At 41.2% G+C, this 15759-nt stretch overlaps 1 protein-coding gene across 6 annotated transcripts in view; it reads right to left on the bottom strand.

The window, feature by feature from the left end:
* Window positions 1-1687: 1687 nt before the first annotated feature.
* LOC103345782 (uncharacterized) overlaps window positions 1688-15759 on the bottom strand; it is a 145186-nt gene continuing 131114 nt past the window's right edge. For all 6 annotated transcript variants that reach the window (XM_070067887.2, XM_070067886.2, XM_089320885.1 and 3 more), the window contains 3 exons: window positions 9031-9157; window positions 8694-8786; window positions 1688-5271 (listed from right to left, as the gene is read on the bottom strand). In XM_070067887.2, coding sequence (XP_069923988.1) covers window positions 2594-5271; window positions 8694-8786; window positions 9031-9157 — 2898 coding nt within the window. In that variant the 3' untranslated portion in view covers window positions 1688-2593. The remainder of the gene's footprint in view (window positions 5272-8693; window positions 8787-9030; window positions 9158-15759) is intronic.

The raw sequence follows: 15759 nt of genomic DNA, 5'->3' as shown, positions 1-15759 counted from the left end.
ATTGGGGAGTGAACCATTGGATGGAAAATTCTCTCTCTCTGCTTCTGCTCTTTTTATGTAACTCTTTCAAATAAATAAATCTTTTTTTAAAAAAAAATACTACATTTATGCTCCTGCTTCTCTATTGCAATGGGTACCACATGGATAGACTTCATTCCATGTTCTTGTCTCGTCTCAAGGCAATTAGGAATAGAATGAAAAAGAGTAGAAAAGTGGCATCATGAATGAAAAAGGTATTATGCACTCAGTAATACAGGAAAATTCAGATGAGTGTTGCAACTTATAGGGTTTCAGGTTGTCCCTTTAAAGAATGAGAGTAATGTATGTGGCAACATCTACTTGCATATTCAAATAGACCTTGGGTAGTGGAGTCTAATCCAGATGTGCACACAGATAAGTTGAAATTTCTCATGGGTATATAGGTCACCACACACTCATTCCCTTGTGTTGCACACAACACTTATTATCCAGGGCCAGGGTACACTATTATGGCTGGAACATGTGTCACTTGATATGCCTATGGTCACATCATTGGTTTCCACTACAATAATGTGGGGAAAGAGTCCTGGGTGGCCAAAAAAGCAGCTATAAAACAAGTAACTTTGTAATTGATGAAGATGGTATTCCAAATAACTGTTGAAATAACTGTTACTCAACTTTTAAATATTTATTAACAAAATTTACACAAGAGAGCACAGTTCAGTTCATATACTTGATTCCACTCAGAATAATGAGAAACCAAAAGTTCCGGTTGCATAAGAGAAAAATTTCTGAAGAGTGGTTAACCACTCTCTGTCACAATTCATTATGAAAACTGCCCAATACTCACTAAGGTGTGATTCCACCAAAGAATTCTTCCAAACAAATTATACTTCAGGGACTTCTCTCTGTAATCTTGCTATGTTTTGTGCAAGTTTGCCTAATAATAAAGGTATTTCCCATTACAATAAATCATAGGATTTTTTCTTTCTGTGAGTTGTCAGGTAACCATTGAGAGGTGACATATGGTACATGACTTTTCTATACATGTATGTTTTCTCATTTCGGGGTCTCTTCATGTGAATTGATTAATGGCAGAAAAAATTTTTCACATTCATTAAATTGAAATTTTACTGTATGAATTCTCTGGTGTTAGTTGATGTTTCTTTTTTTTTAAGATTTTTATTTATTTGACAGAGTTACAGACAGTGAGAGAGACAGAGATAAAGGTCTTCCTTCTGTTGGTTCACTCCTCAAATGGCCACAGTGGCCAGAGATGCACTGATCTGAAGCCAGGAGCCAGGTGCTTCTTCCTAGTCTTCCATGTGGGTGCAGAGGCCCAAGCACTTAGGCTGTCTTCTACTGCTTTCCCAGGCCACAGTAGAGAGCTGGATTGAAGAGGGGCAGCTGGGACTAGAACTCACACCTATATGGGATGCCAGCATAGCAGGTGGAGGTGGAGGATTAATCTATTGCTCCACAGCGCCGGCCTGATGTTTAATTTCTGGCTATGGTTTTTTGAGGTCTATTGCACTTGAAGAATATTGCCTTTTTTGAGTTGCATATTTATGCAAGCCTGAATTCTATGAAAATATACTTCCACATTCATTACACTCCTGAGAAACCACTTGTGTGAATTTTCTGATGTATAATGCCATTTCTGACAAATGGCTTTTTGTCACACTAATAATATTTCTGAACTTCTTCATTTTCTTTAAAAATTTATGTTATTTATTTGAAAGACAGAGTTAGAGAGAGACAGAGAAGCAGAAAGAGGTCTTCCATCTGCTAGTTCACTCCCCAGAGGGATGAAATGGCTGGAGCTGCAGCGATCCAAACCCAGGAGTCAGGAGCTTCTTCTGGGTCTCCCACGTGGGTGCAGGGCCATCTTCTACTGCTTTCCCAGGCCATAGCAGAGAGCTGGATCAGAAGAGGAGCAACTGGGACTAGAACCAGTGCCCACATGGTATGCCAGCATTTCAGGCCAGGGCTTTAACCTACTGTGCCACAGCGCTGGTCCCAACCTTTCTTCCTTATGGGAGTGCCTATTGTATGGGATGTAATTTCCAGCAAAAGGCTCTGTCACATGGTTATGTTTACTTTGGAAAAAGTCCTTCACATTCATTAAGTTCTCTCCCTTGTTTGATCTACATGTTATGAGGTATTCCTTCTGACAAAAGGCTTTCCCACATTTATTACAAGATTTCCACCATGTAATAAATTCTCTGATGTTATATTGTGTGATTTTAGCAGAGTTTTCCAACATTCATTCCATTCATAAGGTTTCTCCCCCATGTGAATTCTGATGTTTTATGAGGTGTTACTTATGGATAAAGGCTTTTCCATATGCATTATATCCGAAGTGTTTTCCCCCATATGAATTAGATGATGTGCAATGAGGGCTGAATTATGGTAAAAGCTTTCCAAGTCATTATGTCCAAGAGGTTTCTCTTCCTGTGCATTTTCTGATGCATTCTGAGATGTGACTTATTGCCAAGGGCTTTTCTACAGTCATTGCATTCATAAAGTCTCTCCCTGGCGTGAATTCTGTGGTGTGATATGAGCTATGATTTATAACATATGATTTATAAAGGCTTTTCCACACTTATTAGATTCACAAGGTTTCTGCCCTGTGTGAGCTGTTTTGATATGAGTATAACTTATACAAAAAGGCTTTTCCACAGTCATTACATTTATGAGGTTTCTCCCCTGTGTGAATTCGCTGGTGTATGATGAGGTTTGACTTTCGTCCAAAGGTTTTTCCACAGTCATTACATTTATGAGGTTTCTCCCCTGTGTGAATTCGCTGGTGCACGATGAGGTGTGTCTTTTGTCCAAAGGCTTTTCCACATTCATTACAATTATGAGGTTTCTCCCCTGTGTGAATTTGCTGATGTATGAGGAGGCCTGACTTGTGTCCAAAGGCTTTTCCACAGTCATAACATTTATGAGGTTTCTCCCCTGTGTGAATTCTCTGGTGTATGATGAGGTGTGACTTTTGTCCAAAGGCTTTTCCACAGTCATTACATTTATGAGGTTTCTCCCCTGTGTGAATTCGCTGGTGTATGATGAGGTCTGGCTTTCGTCGAAAGGCTTTTCCACAGTCATTACATGTATGAGGTTTCTCCCCTGTGTGAATTCGCTGGTGTATGAGGAGGGATGACTTGTGTCCAAAGGCTTTTCCACAGTCATTACATTTATGAGGTTTCTCTCCTGTGTGAATTCGCTGGTGTATGATCAGGTCTGGCTTTCGTACAAAGGCTTTTCCACAGTCATTACATTTATGAGGTTTCTCCCCTGTGTGAATTCGCTGGTGTATGATCAGGTCTGGCTTTCGTCCAAAGGCTTTTCCACAGTCATTACATTTATGAGGTTTCTCCCCTGTGTGAATTTGCTGATGTATGAGCAGGGCTGACATTTGTCCAAAGGCTTTTCCGCAGTCATTACATTTATGAGGTTTCTCCCCTGTGTGAATTTGCTGGTGTCTGATAAGGTCTGAGTTTTGTCCAAAGGCTTTTCCACAGCCATTACATTTATGAGGTTTCTCCCCTGTGTGAATTCGCTGATGTTTCCTGAGGCCTGACTTGTGTCCAAAGGCTTTTCCACAGTCATTACATTTATGAGGTTTCTCCCCTGTGTGAATTTGCTGGTGTATGATCAGGTCTGGCTTTCGTCCAAAGGCTTTTCCACAGTCATTACATTTATGAGGTTTCTCCCCCGAGTGAATTTGCTGATGTATGATGAGGTCTGGCTTTCGTCCAAAGGCTTTTCCACAGTCATTACATTTATGAGGTTTCTCCCCTGTGTGAATTTGCTGATGTATGAGGAGGGCTGACTTGTGTCCAAAGGCATTTCCACAGTCATTACATTTATGAGGTTTCTCCCCTGTGTGAATTCTCTGGTGTATGATGAGGTTTGATTTTTGTCCAAAGGTTTTTCCACAGTCATTACATTTATGAGGTTTCTCCCCTGTGTGAATTCGCTGGTGTATGAGGAGGGATGACTTTTGTCCAAAGGCTTTTCCACAGTCATTACATTTATGAGGTTTCTCCCCTGTGTGAATTCGCTGATGTATGAGGAGGGCTGACTTTTGTCCAAAGGCTTTTCCACAGTCATTACATTTATGAGGTTTCTCCCCTGTGTGAATTCGCTGGTGTATGATGAGGTTTGACTTGTGTCCAAAGGCTTTTCCACAGTCATTACATTTATGAGGTTTCTCCCCTGTGTGAATTCGCTGATGTATGAGGAGGGATGACTTGCGTCCAAAGGCTTTTCCGCATTCATTACATTCATGAGGTTTCTCCCCTGTGTGAATTCGTTGGTGTATGATGAGGTCTGACTTTCGTCCAAAGGTTTTTCCACAGTCATTACATTCATGAGGTTTCTCCCCTGTGTGAATTCTCTGGTGTACTATGAGGTCTGACTTCCACAAAAAGCCTTTTCCACATTCAAGGCATTTATAAAGTTTCTCTCTTGTGTGAATTCGCTGATGGTTTATGAGGTATGACTTCTGTGTAAAGGCTTTTCTACAGTCACTACATTCATGAGGTTTCTCCCCTGTGTGAATTTGCTGATGTTTCCTGAGGACTGAATTTTGTCTAAAGGCTTTTCCACAGTCATTACATTCAGAAGGTGAATTAAAACTGAGTGATTTTCCACAAGGTTTACATGTGTAAAGTTTTTCCCTTGTATTTAGTTTCTGGTTTATTGCAAGATGTGACTGGTGAATGACAGGTTCAACATACATAATGTACTTATAAAATTTCTTTCTTGTGTGAGTTTGTTGATGCATATTGAGGCTAGCATTTTCATGGATAGCTTTTTCTATTTGCGTTACTTTTCCAAAAGTGACAGTTGACTTATTACAGTTTTCTGCCATATGAACCCTCTCAGATTTACAGAACGTCTTTCTTGTGAAGACTTTTGCTTGTCCAGTGGGTCCAAATGGCTGCTTCATGATGTGAATATTGTCAAGCTGGCTAAGAGGCTCACAGAACTGGAGAGATTTTCCAGGTATCTTAGTGTTATCAAATTTCTCTCCAGCCTGTAGTTGATCAGGCCCACTGGGGGGATACACAGTGTGACATTTATTGCATTCCTCAGGCTTCAATCCTGAATAGATTCCCTTTTTAATAATCAGTGTTGGAACATGGCTTGAATTTAAACTAAGTGTTTTTCTTAATTCAATTCTCTTGAGAGCTGATGTCTTGTTATTTTTCATAAAATCCTGATTCAGATTTTTGTCCTGACTTTTCTGGTTGATCCTAATCAGGTCATCCCTTTTCATGACCACTGAAATGAGAAAAAAGCAATCATGTCACTGAGTCACATGTAAATGTTTCTCCTGGCATACTCAATGTAAAGGGAATGAAGTTACTTGTTATCCAAGTGGCATGAGATGTTCACAAAATCAGTATGAGGTAATTATTTGTGATCATTATATGGTTTTTCTCCTTAATACATTAATATACCATGAGGTTTCCCAATGTTCAAACATGATCCTTTTTACTATGGGAATTTGTCAAGGATGGTAGAATGACATTTGTGCTATGATGTGTGGGATACCTGCATCTCAAAACAGTGTCAGTTTGAGCCCTGGCTACTCTGCTTTCAGTACAGCTCTCTGCCTATGTAAACTGGAAGGAAGCAGATAATGGTTCATGTGCCTGGGAACCTGTGAGAAACCAGGGAAGACTAGAGGGATTCTAGAGTTTTGGCTTCAGACTAGTTAGACCTAAGTGTTGCAGGCATCTGGGAAGTGAGCTAATAGAGGACCTCTTTCTCTCTCTCTCTTCTCTCACTATCACTCTGCCTTTCAAAAGATGAAATAACTATAAAATATTTTAAAGAATGGGCAAATATTTAATAAAAATATTCACCCACTACCTAGCAACCATTTTTTTCCCTGTCCTTTTTTCCCAGTTTATTTTTATAAAAATTGTGTGCTTTTTCCTTCTCTGATATCTCAACCATAAACATGAAAAAGTTTTAATGATCATTTACTTGCAGGTGGAGAAGAGTGAAATGTGCCTGTACTTTAAGCAGGACAACATTTAAGGAGTAGGATTTAAATCTATGAGTGTCTCATGCTCAGTCTTCCTAGGTAAACATCATTTGTGGGATTTTTCAAATGAAAAACTACTTTGTCTTTACTCTATGACAGCTTCCCCAAATTCCTAAGGACACCCAACACCTTCAGCTTCTCAGAAGTACAACAGGTACAGAAAATTCCCAATATACCACTTTAGTTAAACACTCCCAATCAGTTTGAAGAATTTGTTTCTGCAAACCGGGAATTGCTCATCTTCTTTGAAAAGTGGTTTCTAACTCATTCTGAAATCATCAGTGCTGGTTACCTCCTCTAAATTCTTTCTAGAAACATTCCTGTGTGATAATTTGAATTTCTGGAGGCATTTGATCAGTTGCCTCCTATTTTCACTGAAAGCTTCATTTCCTATGTTTTTCTTATCTTTTTATTTGCTTATTTTCAATGATACTGAAAATAAGAGAAAAATCATACTTCAAACTCCACCCTAAAAGAAATCTGAGCCACTCAACATAACCCCACGAGGCTACTTGACCTTGGGTCTCAAAATCTCATTACTTTCTTGGTGAGTCCAGGATCACTTATTTTCATGTTTTATGTAAGTTCATCCTTAGTGTAGGATTTCTTTTTTCAAACATTTACTTTATTTATTTGAAGGCTAGAATTATAGAGAGAGAGACAGAGAGAAGTCTTCCATCTGCTGGTTCACTCCCCATATGGGAACAACAACCAATGCTGGGCCAAAATGAAGTTAGGAGCCAGGAGTGTCTTTCTTGTCTCCCACATGGGTACAGGGGGCCAAGGATTTGGGCCAACCTCTGCTCTTTTCTCAGGTGCATTAGCAGAGAGCTGGATTAGAAGAGGACTAGCTGGGACTTGAACTGGCACCAATATGCAATGCTAGTGTTGCAGGCTGGAGCTTTAACACACTGCACCACAGTGTCATTCCTAGCTTCATAATTTCTGATGTCACAGCACAGAGGCTTACTCATGACCATCTTTTTTTTTTTTAAGATTTATTTATTTGAAAGTCAGAGTTACACAGAGAGAGGAGAGGCAAAGAGAGTAAGGTCTTCCAACCAATGGTTCACTCCCCAGTTGGCCACAATGGCCAGAACTGTGCTGATCTGAAGCCAGGAGCCAGGAGCTGCTTCTGGGTCTCCCTCAGGTGCAGGGGACCAAGGACTTGGACCATCCTCTACTGCTTTCCCAGGCCATAGCCAAGAGCTAGATCAGAAGTGGAGCAACTGGGTCTCAAACTGGTGCCCATATGGGATGCTGGTGCTTCAGGCTATGGTGTTAATTCACTGCGCCACAGCACCAGCCACATGACCATCTTATAGCATTTGCTTATTTACTTCCTTGAGAGTAAGAGAAACAGAATGAAAGATAAAGACAGACTGAAACAGAGGTTTGCCAACTATAGGCTCACTCCTCAAATGTCTCCAACAGACTATAATTTTCTTATTTATTTGAGAGGCACAGAGGAAAAGAAAAGAAAGAGACTAAGAAAGAGAGAGTTCACATTTATTGATTCAGTCCTGAGCAAGTTCTATGCCTGGGCAAAATCATGAGTGGGAACGCAATCTGAGCAATGAGTTAGAAATAAGTTTCTGGGGGCTGGCATTGTGGCATAGCAGGTAAAGCCACCACCTGCAGTGCCAACATCACTTATGGGCACCAGTTTAAGTCCTAGCTGCTCCACTTCTGATCCAGCATTCTGCTATGGCCTGGGAAAGCAGTAGAAGATGGCCCAAGTCCTTGGACCCCTGTACTCATATGGGAGACCTGGAAGAAGCTCCTGGCTCCTAGCTTCAGATCAGTACAGCTCCAGCCACGACAGCCAATTGGGAAGTGAACCAGTGGATGGAAGACCTCTCTTTCTCTCTCTGCTTCTCCTTCTTCTCTCTCTCTGACTTTCAAATAAATAAGTAAATCATAAAAAAAAAAAAAAACAGAAACAGGCTGGCATGGCAGCTCAATAGGCTAATCCTCTGCCTGCGGCACTGGCACACCAGGTTCTAGTCCTGGTCGGGGTGCTGGATTTTGTCCCAGTTGCCCCTCTTCCAGGCCAGATCTCTGCTGTGGCCCAGGAGTGCAGTGGAGGATGGCCCAGGTCCTTGGACCCTGCACCCACATGGGAGACCAGGAGAAGCACCTGGCTCCTGGCTTTGGATCAGCATGGTGTGCCAGCCACAGCACACTGGCCATGGTGGCCATTGGAGGGTGAACCAATGGCAAAAGGAAGACCTTTCTCTCTGTCTCTTTCTCTCACTGCCCACTCTGCCTGTCAAAAAAAAAAAAATTAATCTTAAAAAAATAAGTTTCTGTATGTTGCCTAATTAACAAGCACTGAAGGAACTAATATAATAAGTGCATGAAGGAAAAGGTATGAAAGTGTAGAGAAGGACAAGTTAGAATTGGAGGAATGTATCAAACCTAGATAAAAGCCTTAGTAACATCAGAAAATGACTGGATTTTTTTTTTAATCAAAGAACATCTTCACTAAGAACAAAAGTTAGAAAGATATTGGTATCTCTAAATGCCTGTGTCTGATGCACAAAAGCAGCTGTCATCAGGAGTAAGGCTTGAGAAAAATTCATGGAAAGAACACCAGTCAACATCTGCACACTTTCTGCCTTGGCTTCCCTGTCATGTGCAGACTGACCTGAAAGGCTCAGATTCAAGCATTCATCCACCATCCATGGCTCTTCTCCTCGCTCCAACTTGAAGATCAAGTCAGGTTTGGTAATGCAGTGCCCTATTAATGGAAACAAAGTAAGACTTTGTAAAATTACTATCTTGGGTTATTTAAAGGACTACAGCTTGGTTCAGGAGCTATGCAACAAATGTTCCAATTTGAATCTTTTGTTAGATGGTAGATATTCAGATTATTCATGGACTCAATTTCTAATCCTGCCCAATATTAAACATTATAAAGTGTTCCCTTATTTGTCAAATAGCAAGAAAATGTTATCACTGGGCATGTGATGGGTGTCACTCACCCAAGGAGAACAGGCTGCTGTAGGTCTCCAGCATCACATCTCTGTACAGGATTTTCTGAGCATTGTTCATTTTCTGCCATTCTTCCCATGTAAAGTACACAGCCAGGTCTTCAAATGCTGTCATCACCTATAATAATACACTTCCAGTCAACATGTTAACTCTGTCACAAAATAAACACTGACATTTGTATATGGATATGAAGGAAAAAAGGAAGGATATGGTTTCACATTAGACTTGTGGAGTGTTTAGAAAGCCACACGGAGCATTCAACAGAGTCAAACCCATGATCTACTGGCTGTGAGACATGCCCAAGCTGGAGGGAAACAGGAGGTTCAAATCACAAAGGCCACATCTGTCAAGGGGAATTGCACAGCAGGCTAGAAGGGGGGCAATACTGACTCTTGACTGGGCAATGTTAAGGAGAAGTATGTAGAAGCATTGAGAAAAAAAAGGCAAGAAACCATCAGTGAAACTATGATGGGAATGAACAGAAAACAATTTCCAGGAAAACACCATGCATATCATTTCCAATATGTCAAAGGAAAAATATATTAAAAGACAGGTCAGACATTTAGCTTAGTGTTGTTTATGATGCCGTCTCAGAGTGTCTGTGATTTCCAATGCCAGCTCTAGTTTCTAGCTCCCAGATAATGCAAACCTGGGGAAGCAATGGTGATGTCACCAATGAAGGAGGCCTAGATTCCATTCCTCAATCCTGGCTTCAGTCCTGCCCCACCTGTTTGGTATGGTTATCTAGGAAGTGAATTAATGTGTCAAAGCTCTCTATCTCTCAGTCCATCAACTTTTTTCTCTATCAAGCTAATAAATATTTTTAAGTAAGAGAGAAAATACAGGTAAGACAAAGAATACAAATTAGCTTTTGCCCTTGTCTATGATTATTCTAGTGATAAACAATTGAAATAACATTATACCTAATTAAAGTGAAAGCAATGGAAATACTTGCCCAAAACATTCAAATGATAAACATTTGAAATGACATTATACATAATTAAATGAAAGCAATGGAATTATTTGTCCAAAAAGAGAACCTGGGAATGTCTGCAGTACAATCTGCATTTGTGACTCACTGAGAAAAATGCTTAGAGATTTGTTTCAGAACCTGCAATAGTCACCAGAATTGTGATCCAGCAGGCTAAGCCTCCACCATCAATGCTGGCATCCCATGTAAACAGAGGACTTGAGTCCTTGCTGCTCCACTTCCAATCTAGTTCCCTGCTAACCTGATTGAAAGAGCAGTGAAAATGGCCTGAGTATTCAATGTGGGAGACCCATGGAGTCCCAGGCTCCTGGCTTTGGCCTGGCCCAGTCCCAGCCATTGTGGGCATTTGGGGAATGAAACAGTAGATAGAATATATCACCTTTTGTCTCCCTGTCTCTCCCAATCTCTGCAAGTCCACCTTTCAAATAAATAATCTTAAAAAAATAAATGAGCCTCCAGTAGATTCTTTTCTCCACACATTCCTTATCCTATTCCAGAATCCAATTCAACTTCTCAAAGGTATTAAGAACTCCATTACTCTAACAATTTGAAAACAAACTTAACTGATTTGTGTTCCAGCACTAGGTAACTCTTCCTCTTGCAGAATGCTAAGTGTTTACTTCATAGGTAGCACTAAAACACTGTTCAGTACATCATCTATGTGTAGAATGTTTCAGACATGACCCCAAAAAGGTAGCATATTGTTCTTAGTTTCAACTCAATTCATGTAACAAATATATATTTTGCTATAGCAACAGAAAGACAAGAGACCAAACTGCATTATTATAGATGACAGTAATGTTTCATAATCATGCCAAATTCATAATTCATTTCTGTATATTCTGTGATAACAAATTTTATGTTTATTTTTCTATTTTAAAATTTTGTAAAGATTTATTTATTTATTTGAAAGTCAGAGATACACAGAGAGAGGAGAGGCAGAGAAAGAGAGAGAGGTCTTCCATCTGCTGGTTCAGTCCCCAGTTGGCTGCAATGGCTGGAACTGCACCAATCTGAAGCCAGGAACTAGGAGCTTCTTCTGGGTCTCCCACATGGGTGCAGGGGCCCAAGGACCTGGGCCATCTTCCACTGCTTTCCCAGGCCATAGTAGAGAGCTGGAGCAGAAGTAGAGCAGCCAGGTCTCAAACTGGTGCCTATATGGGAAGTCGATGCTTTAGACCAGGGCATTAACCCACTGAGCCACAGTGCCAGCCCCATATTTTCCATTTTAATTAACTAGTATACTGGGACTGGCACTGTGGCTAGCAGGTAAAGCTACTGCCTTCAGTGCTGGCATCCCATATTGGTGCCAGTTCAAGTCCCAGTGGCTTCACTTCCAATCCAGCTCTATGCTATGGCCTGGGGATTCAGTAGGAGATGGCCTAAGTCCTTGGGCCCCTGAACCTATGTGGGAGACCCAGAAGAAGCTCTTCACTTCTAGCTTTGGACCAGTGCAACTTCGGCCATTGTGGCAAACTGGGGAGTGCACCAGCAGATGCAAGACTCTCTCTCTCTCCCCCTCTGCCTCTCTGTAACTCTGACTTTCAAATAAATAAAAAAAATCTAAAAAAATAAATAAATAAACTAGCATTAAACACCAAAAATGAGTACTGACAAGCTGGGGAATAATTAAAAAAAAAAAAACACTTACAGGTGATATATTAATTTTCTTTCCTCTTAGAAACATGTGGAGGACCCAGAATCATACCTGGGAGAGAGGTGAATGGCAGGAGTTCAAAGAAAACTCGGGAGGCCAACGCTGTGGCATAATGGGTAAAGCTGCTGCCTTCAGTGCCAGCATTCCATATGGGGTCTGGTTCAAGTCCTGCCTGCTCAACATACAATCTAGCTTTGTGCTATGTCCTGAGAAAGCAGTGGAACATGGTCCAAGTCCCTGGGCCACTGCACCTGCATGGGAGACCCAGAAGCTCTTGGGTCTTGGCTTTGGATCAGCTGAGCTCTGGCCTTTGCAGTAATTTGGAGGGTGAGCCAGCAGATAGAAGACTTTCTCTCTCTGCAACTCTTTCAATAAATAAATGAAATCTTAAAAAAAAAACCCTCTGGTTTCCTTCTGCACTGAACAGTGGGGAAAAAAAGGATATAATAGAATGAATAAAGAATAATAAATACATTAACCAAGAAAACATCAGCTTCACTGTGGAGGAATAAACCTCTAAAAATAGAAATACATAGGAAAATGCACCCACCTATATTAAGTGGCAGAGATTAAACAGAAGTTATCATTGGTTTAACGAAAGCATTATCTACAAATTTTGTAAAATAATAATGTAAAAGGAAAAAGAAAAGTTGAGTGTTCAAATGGATAAGGTTATCAGAGATAAACATTATGTTATTAAAGTTTATACTAAAGAAAGTTAACAAATACACATAATGTATATTTAATGCAGTGCACTTTACCAGTAATGATTCCAAGTAGCACCTTTCCCTGTATTCATCCCTTCACAAAACCCTGGATTGGGGCTGGCACTGTGGCCTAGCGGGTAAAACTGCCACCTGTAGACTGGCATCCCATATAGGCACTGGTTTGATTCCCAGCTGCCCCACTTCTGATCCAGCTTTCTGCTATGGCCTGGGAAAGCAGTAGAAGATGGCCCAAGTCCTTGGGCCCCTGTACCCATGTGGAAGACCCAGAAGAATCTCCTGGACCCTGGCTTTGGATTGGCACAACTCTGGCCATTGCAGCCAACTGGGGAGTGAACCAGCAGATGGAAGAGCTCTCTATCTCTCTCTGCCTCTCCCTCTCTCTGTGTGTAACTCTTTCAAATGAATAAATAAATCTTTTTGAAAAAGACCCTGAATTTCACCATTTCAATTGATTTACCCCATGAGATACCAGTAAATGTGATAGAAATAGACAATTTGTTAAAATATTTATTTATATGAAAGAGTTACACAAAGAGAGAAGGAGAGGCAGAGAAAAGAGAGAGAGAGAGAAGGAGGAATAAAGAGAGGTCTTCAAACTGCAGGTTCACTCCCCAGATGGCTGCAATGGCTGGAGCTGTGTAGATCCAAAGATATGAACCAGGAGCTTCTTTCAGGTCTCCCACAAGGGAGCAGAGGCCAAAGGACTTGGGCCAACTTCTACTGTTTTCCCAGGCTGTAGCAAAGAGCTGGATCAGAAGTGGAGCAGCCAAGTCATCAACTGACACCCATATGAGATGCTGGCACTGCAGGCAGTGTCTTTACTTGCTATGTCACAGAACCAGCCCCAGAAATAGACAATTTGTAAAGTATTTGCCTTCTCAGATTTTCTTGTTCTGACAGTTATCTTCTGAAAAACCCTGGGGCCTGCCTGTTGAAGAGATAGTATGTAGGCTGGCACCGTGGCTCACTAGGTTAATCCTCTGCCCGTGGCACTGGTATTCCGGGTGACAGTCTCAGTTGGGGTTGCTGGTTCTGACCCAGTTGCTCCTATTCCACTCCAGTTCTCGGCTATGGTCTGGGAAGGCAGTGGAGGATGGCCCAAGTGCTTGGGCCCTGCACCCACATGGGAGACCAGGAGGAAGTGCCTGTCTCCTAGCTTTGGATCAGCATAGCATACTGGCCATAGCAGCCATTTGGGGGGTGAACCAATGGAAGGAAGGCATTTCTCTCTGTCTCTCTCTCTCTCACTAACTCTGCCTGTCAAAAAAAGAAAAAAAGAGATAATATGTAGCCAAGATTCACCACAAACCCCAGACACTTAAGTGAAGCCTCAATCAGTTCCCCAGATGACTGAACTCTGATTTCTGCTCCTGGACTGATCATAGGAACTGCCTAGCTGAGTACAGCCCAAAACACAGAGTCAGAACTGCAAATCAAATGGCTATTTGTTAAGCCATTGTGTTTTCTGATTTGTCCTACATCAAATGCTGATATATATCAGTAAGTATGGCAAAAAGTTGAATTACATGCAAACTACAATGCATACAACTTCAAAATTTCATTTGGAAGTTCCCATAAAACAGGGCCAGCATTGTCACATAGCAAGTAAACCTGCCGTCTGCAATACAAGCACCCCATATGAGCACTGGTTCATGTTCTGGCTCTTCTGCTTTTGATCTAGCTTCCTGCTGATGGCCTGAGAAAAGCAATGGAAGATGATCCAAATACTTGGGCAAATGCTACCAATGTGGGAGATCCAGGTGAAGATCTTGGTTCCTGACCTCATTCTTTCCTGGCCCTGCTCAATGCAGCCATCTGTGATGTGAAAAAGCAGAAGGGAGATCTCTCTGGGTCTCTCCTCTATATACAATACTTTCAAATAATTTTTTTAAAAAACTTAGAAAAAAAGCTCCTATAAACACAATCTTTGCCTATCAATTAGACCTTAGAGGTTTCACCTCACCCTGGTTAGAATGGCTCACATACAGAAATCTACCAACAACAGATGCTGGAGAGGATGTGGGGAAAAAGGGACACTAACCCACTGTTGGTGGGAATGCAAACTGGTCAAGCCACTATGGAAGTCAGTCTGGAGATTCCTCAGAATCCTGAATATAACCCTACCATTCAACCCAGCCATCCCACTCCTTGGAATTTACTCAAAGGAAATTAAATTGGCAAATAATAAAGATGTCTGCACCATAATGTTTATTGCAGCTCAATTCACAATAGCTAAGACCTGGAATCAACCCAAATGTCCATCAACAGTAGACTGGATAAAGAAATTATGGGACATGTACTCTATAGAATACTACATAGCAGTCAAAAACAATGAAATCTGGTCATTTGCAACAAAATGGAGGAATCTGGAAAACATCATGCTGAGTGAATTAAGCAAGTCCCAAAGGGACAAATATCATATGTTCTCCCTGATCTGTGACAACTAACCAAGCACCTAAAAGGAAGCCTGTTGAAGTGAAACAGACACTTTGAGAAACAGTGACTTGATCACCCCTTTTCCTAACTATTGATGAACAACTTAATACTTTATCCCTTTTAGTACTTTTTTGTTCTACTTAATACTTTGGTTGAACTCTTTAATTAACACACAATTATTCTTAGGTGTTTAACTTTAACTGAAAAGTGGTCCTTGTTAAATATAAGAGTGCGAATAAGAGAGGGAGGAGATGTACAATCTGGGACATGCACAATCAGACTTGCCCCAAATGGTAGAGTTAAAAACGTGCCAGGGGATTCCAATTCAATCCCATCAAGGTGGCATGTACCAATGCCATGTCACTAGTCAAAGTGATCAATTTCAGTTCACAATTGATCATAATGATAGGATTAAGAGTCAAAGGGATCACATAAGCAAGACTAGTATCTGCTAATATTAACTGATAGAATTAAAAAGGAGAGAACTATCCAACATGGGAAGTGGGATACACAGCAGACTCATAAAATGGCAGATGTCCTAAACAGCACTCTAGCCTCAGAATCAGCCCTTAAGGCATTTGGATCTGGCTGAAGAGCCCATGAGAGTATTTTAGGCATGAAAAGCCAAGACACACTGGAAAAAAAATTAAAAAAATAAGGAGGTGGAAGGGACGGTAGCCAACCCGGGAAGAACCAGCAGCAAACCCGGGGAGGGCCGAGCAGACAAAAGAACAGCACAGAGTCCTGTGTCGTTCCTCCATGAAGAGGGGGAGCGACATAATGGTGCCATGACTCAGATAGGAAACTTAGGAGGGAAGAAACGGGAAGAAGTGGAAAATACCAGAGAGACTAGCAAAGAGCCTAGGGAAAAGCCGGACAGAAAAGGTGCCAGAAGAAGCTATCGAAA

Source organism: Oryctolagus cuniculus, chromosome 19, assembly GCF_051225735.1.
Source record: "Oryctolagus cuniculus isolate XC-2025 breed Fujian yellow rabbit chromosome 19, ASM5122573v1, whole genome shotgun sequence".
Taxonomy (NCBI): Eukaryota; Metazoa; Chordata; class Mammalia; order Lagomorpha; family Leporidae; genus Oryctolagus; species Oryctolagus cuniculus.
The sequence above is the reverse complement of the archived record's forward strand: the minus strand, read 5'-3'. Positions and strand labels throughout refer to the sequence as shown.